General features: G+C 38.8%; 1 protein-coding gene across 14 annotated transcripts in view; it reads left to right on the forward strand.

The window, feature by feature from the left end:
- Nucleotides 1-4,169, forward strand: part of prrx1b (paired related homeobox 1b) — a 34,489-nt gene extending 30,320 nt beyond the window's left edge. For 9 of the 14 annotated variants that reach the window (XM_036007606.1, XM_036007608.1, XM_036007610.1 and 6 more), the window contains one exon: nucleotides 3,300-4,169. In XM_036007606.1, the coding sequence (XP_035863499.1) occupies nucleotides 3,300-3,527 (228 nt within the window). In that variant the 3' untranslated portion in view covers nucleotides 3,528-4,169. Of the gene's footprint in view, nucleotides 1-3,214 lie in introns of all 14 variants that reach the window. The other 5 variants (XM_036007611.1, XM_036007613.1, XM_031306642.2 and 2 more) reach the window with 3 other exon arrangements.
- Nucleotides 4,170-4,670: the final 501 nt, after the last annotated feature.

A 4,670-nucleotide genomic window follows, 5' to 3' on the forward strand; every position in this document is an offset into this window, starting at 1 on the left:
AACAATAGATAACGCAACAATACAACAAATACACGTAAAACAAGAAAGACATAAAGGCATACACAATTATAATGACACAACCACTATTCCAGATCATGACTACTGGCAGGTTGATGGCATGAGAAAAACATAACACAAGTATCGTAGCACAGTAGACACAGGTGAAAGTGCATAGACACATATTAAAAATGCATCAACAACACATTAAGCACACACAGAGACTCTACTGTAGCAATAAAGATAAACATTCTGTATTAAGGCAGCATATTTGATTAGTCAATAACTAATGTTGACCGTCTTCCTGTCGACCGTGCAACTTTTTGTTTTTCTGGGTCGAAATTTAAAATGAAAACTCTTTTTTCAACACCAATGGTCAAGTCTTTCAACATTATGTCGCTTTTCCCAGTGTTTTTGTCACTTTTTTCAACGTTTTTTGTCTCGTTTCTCGGCAGTTTTGAAGTTTTTTTTCACTTTTTCCGATGTTTTGTCGTTTTTTTTCTGTTTTTTGTTTGTTTTTTTCTGAAATGTTTGCCACTTTTTTTTAGCATTCTTTTATTTTATTTTTTTCAAATGCTATAAATTTGAATTAAACACCCACATTCAATGAAAGAAGTGAACTTGTGAAGAGTAATGATTGTACGGAACCCAAATTTCTGATAGAGAAACTTTTTGAAAATGGGACAAATTTGACCCGAAAACAACAGGAGGGTTATTAAGACAGAACTAGTGTCAGATAAATGGTTAAAAGCTGTTTTATGGTACATTTTCACAAAAAGATGATAAATACCCTCATTCCTTCTTAATTCTTATTTTTCATGTTTCAAGACTTGGAAACGACATTCAATAGTTATTTAGACGGATTCTCTTGGTCTCTTTGTGCAGATTATTGTTACGCAGCTCCTGCAAAGAGTTTGTGGATGTGTGTGTGCCTCCTGATGATTCATGAATGAAGAGAAACAAACTGAGTGAAAGTCACAAGAGAAGTGTGTAGTTTGGGGAAAGAAAGTGAAAAACATTGAAGTGGGATGTGTAGGAACAGGCACTTTAACAACAACAGATCACCAAAATAAAACACCGCCGTAAATTGACTTCTGGCATGAACTGAAAACAAAGGCGCTGCAAATTTATGACTTTTTGGTTCAAAACAAAACAAAACAAGTGAATAAATCATGCACGGAGCGAAAAAAAAACTGTTTTGCAAAACAAAACAAACAACAGACAGAGATTTAAGGTGAAAAAACATAGTACAGAGAAGGGAACAAATGAGAAAAGACTAATTAAACTAAACACACATTTCTCAAGAATACAAAAATTTCTTTCGGGGGAAAAAACAATCTGACAGGAAGTTTTCCGAAGTTTTCTGCCACATCGCTCAGGACCTTCATCACACTTTATTCGTCAATGAAGTCCCTGGGAAGAGTGGCTGAAAGCTCGGGGACTCTGTGCTAAAACCTTTGTATTCGTCATTCTGCCATTTGTTCTACTTTGTTAATTAAGCAACGTCAGGCTTCAATATTAAAACTCTGAGCTAGAGACATAGTGGGACACTTTACAACGACAGACGAGGACAACATCTCACTGATTGAAAAGATTTATTGAGGAATTGTTATTCAAAAGCAGAACGATTAGGAAACCAGAATAAAAGCATTGATATCCCTCTCCATGTCCAACCAAACCATGTTCATAACAGTCTTTGGTTTTCATCCATAGAACAAAAAGTACAACCTGGCTCTCACTAATTGTGGTGTGTATAAATCTGAATTGTATAGATCTTCAATGTTTTTGAAGCCAAGGACCCCTTATCTCAGAGAGAGAGAGCAGGGACGCCCTACTACATATATTGTATAAAATGTTGCATTTTAAAGTGGGCCTACAGTAGTAGTACAACATGTAGGGCGGCCTAAAGCCTTTATACATACCTTTTTAGTGCATAGACTACTAAGCTATTAAAGTAATGATTGTTGGCATGATTTTATAAATTATGTCTTAAAGCGTTAGTGCGTAACTTTTTTTTTTTGTGCGTAACACATGCAGAAGATTACAAATAAAAATATTACGGTGCAAATCCTCCATCATAACAGCAATGCTCCAAGGTCCAAACACGCCTGGCTTTTAAAGGCAATGGGAGATGATCTCTGATTGGTTGATTGCATGTTACGCCCAAAACACACCTATGAATTAATGAAGACACTAAGTTCAACCCTTTAGAACCATGCGCCCGGCGCACGGACCCTTTTTTCCGCAGTCAAACTAGCAAAAGTGGATTTGGACACGCCCTAAACGCACCTGCGCCAGGCGCTTCACGCCGTGCGCTTAGATCGTTAAAATAGGGCCCCTAGTGTGGATGACTACCTTTCCTATAGGCCAGTCAGCTTATCATCAATGTGTTTTTTTTCCCCTTCACAAAAATGCTGATTTATATTTGCTAATAATATGTTGGACTCATGTTAAGACATTTAAAAAAAAAAAATTTAAACTTAAAAAACAAAACAATAAATTAACCTGATCCCTGGCATAGATTGACAGTTGGGGTCACACAATAAAAGAGATTCAAATAGTTTGACCTGCAGTTAAGTTAAGACTAGTTAACTAATCCGTCTCTAAGAGTTTAGAGACTGAATATTTAAATTCTGTGAGCAGGTTTAACCCTTGCGTTGTCCTCGGGTCAAATTTGACCCTTTTTCAAAGTTTTTAAATACAGAAATATGGGTTTTTTTTTAACCAAATTTCCCCAAAAATAACATGGTTGGTTCTATACATTTTTCAGGTAAAACCAGTGATTACTTTAATTACATTGTGGGTGTTTTATTCAATGTTATAGCAGTTTTTTAATGGTTTCAAAACAATATCCTGACTCACCATCTTCTGATCTTAACTATTAGTCAAAAAAAGTCATTAATTCTGCTTTTTTTAGACTAAAATATTAGGTATAATGTCACATAAATGAAGTTTGTTCACCATTGTAAAGTTTTGGGATATGTGCAAAATAAGACAGCACAAGATTTAAGCTGCTCAGTTCAAACTGAGCAACACATCTTACCTCTGAGAAAAGCCATGTGATATACAGTCAGGTCAAAATGTGCAAAAACACTGGTTCAGTTCCTGGAGGGGATTTTTTTCGGGGTTGTGAGTATCTGAGCGTCAGATTTAGTCTACATCTCCGTACATTATCAGTGATACCTGTTTTTGTTCCCCTTTTTCCATATTTCCACAGCTGCGGCTCACGCTGAGCTTCAGCTCGCTGTCAGCCACAGGTGATGTAACCCCCCTTTTCCTCCCCCCTTGCTCTTGTCTCTCAGCGCCATGGCAACCTACCCGCCCACCTGCTCCAACACCAACACGTCCCAGGGCATGAACATGGCCAACAGCATCGCCAACCTGCGGCTCAAAGCCAAGGAGTACAGCTTGAACCAGGTGCCCACGGTCAACTGAGAGGAGGAGAGGCCGGGGAAGCGCTCCGCCGCTGGACCCCCACGGACGGACACCGTTTCTGGGTCCAGCATCATCTCACACACCCCGGATCGTGAAGCCGCCTCTTCTTTTTCACGGAGCAGCCCCTGTGGCGATACTACACCTATATGCAAAAAATTGTTTGGACACCGAGCGCTGGCAGGATGTTTTTCCAAAGCTGCCTTTTTTTTTTTTATTTTTAAATTTTTTTTTTTATTCTCCTGAGCATCACTGAACTCTACTTTTGTACAAAAAAATAAGAGACACCTAGACTGGATGCTGTAGCCGACAAATATCTGCGTAGTTTTACAATTTTGTGATTGTGACTGAAATGGAAAGTTTTGGTTTTTTTTAATCAGAGAAGTTGTTCTCGACGGAGACTCGTGTAAGGACTACGTGGATTTTCCCTTCGTCCCCCGTGGCTGTCGGATAGAATGACAACCGATTTGGGATCAACAACACTATTTTTTCAACAACAAAACCGCGAGGACTTCCTCTGACATTTATGCAATTAAAAGAAAAAGATAGATTTGTTTTTCCACATTTCTTTCCATGTTATACCACTGATGACGAGCATTTTGATTTTCATGTAATAGTCCAATATAAAGGAAAAGGCTAATGTATTTCTGAATCCAAAAACCATCACTTAATATCCTATGATATCCTTTATTTGTAACAGAATAAAAACTTGTAAATTAATAAAAATGCATTACAAGCAATGCAACGGCACGGTGTCCAATTCAACAGATCCCACAAAAGAGAACTTTTTTTAAAGATTTTTTTGGGGGCATTTGTAGGCCTTTATTTTTACAGGACAGATGAAGACATGAAAGGGGATAGAGAGGGGGAATGACATGCAGCAAAGGGCCGCAGGTCGGAGTCAAACCCGCGGCCGCTGCATCAAGGAGTAAACCTCTATATACAGCATGTGCGCCTGCTCTACCAACTGAGCTAACCCGGCCACACAAAAGAGAACTTTTTTTTTAAATAATTTTTTGGGCTTTTCCGCCTTTAATGGACAGGACAGCTAGGTGAGAAAGGGGAGAGAGAGAGGGGGGAAGACATGCAGGAAATGGTCACAGGTCGGACTCGAACCCTGGACGTCTGCGTCGAGGCATAAACCTCTAAGTATATGTGCGCCTGCTCTACCCACTGAGCCAACCTGGCCACCAAAAAGAGAACTTTTAAGAGGGAAATCTATGATTGCTTCAATGCAGACA

The sequence above is a fragment of the Sander lucioperca genome, chromosome 11 (genome assembly GCF_008315115.2).
Source record: "Sander lucioperca isolate FBNREF2018 chromosome 11, SLUC_FBN_1.2, whole genome shotgun sequence".
NCBI lineage: Eukaryota > Metazoa > Chordata > Actinopteri > Perciformes > Percidae > Sander > Sander lucioperca.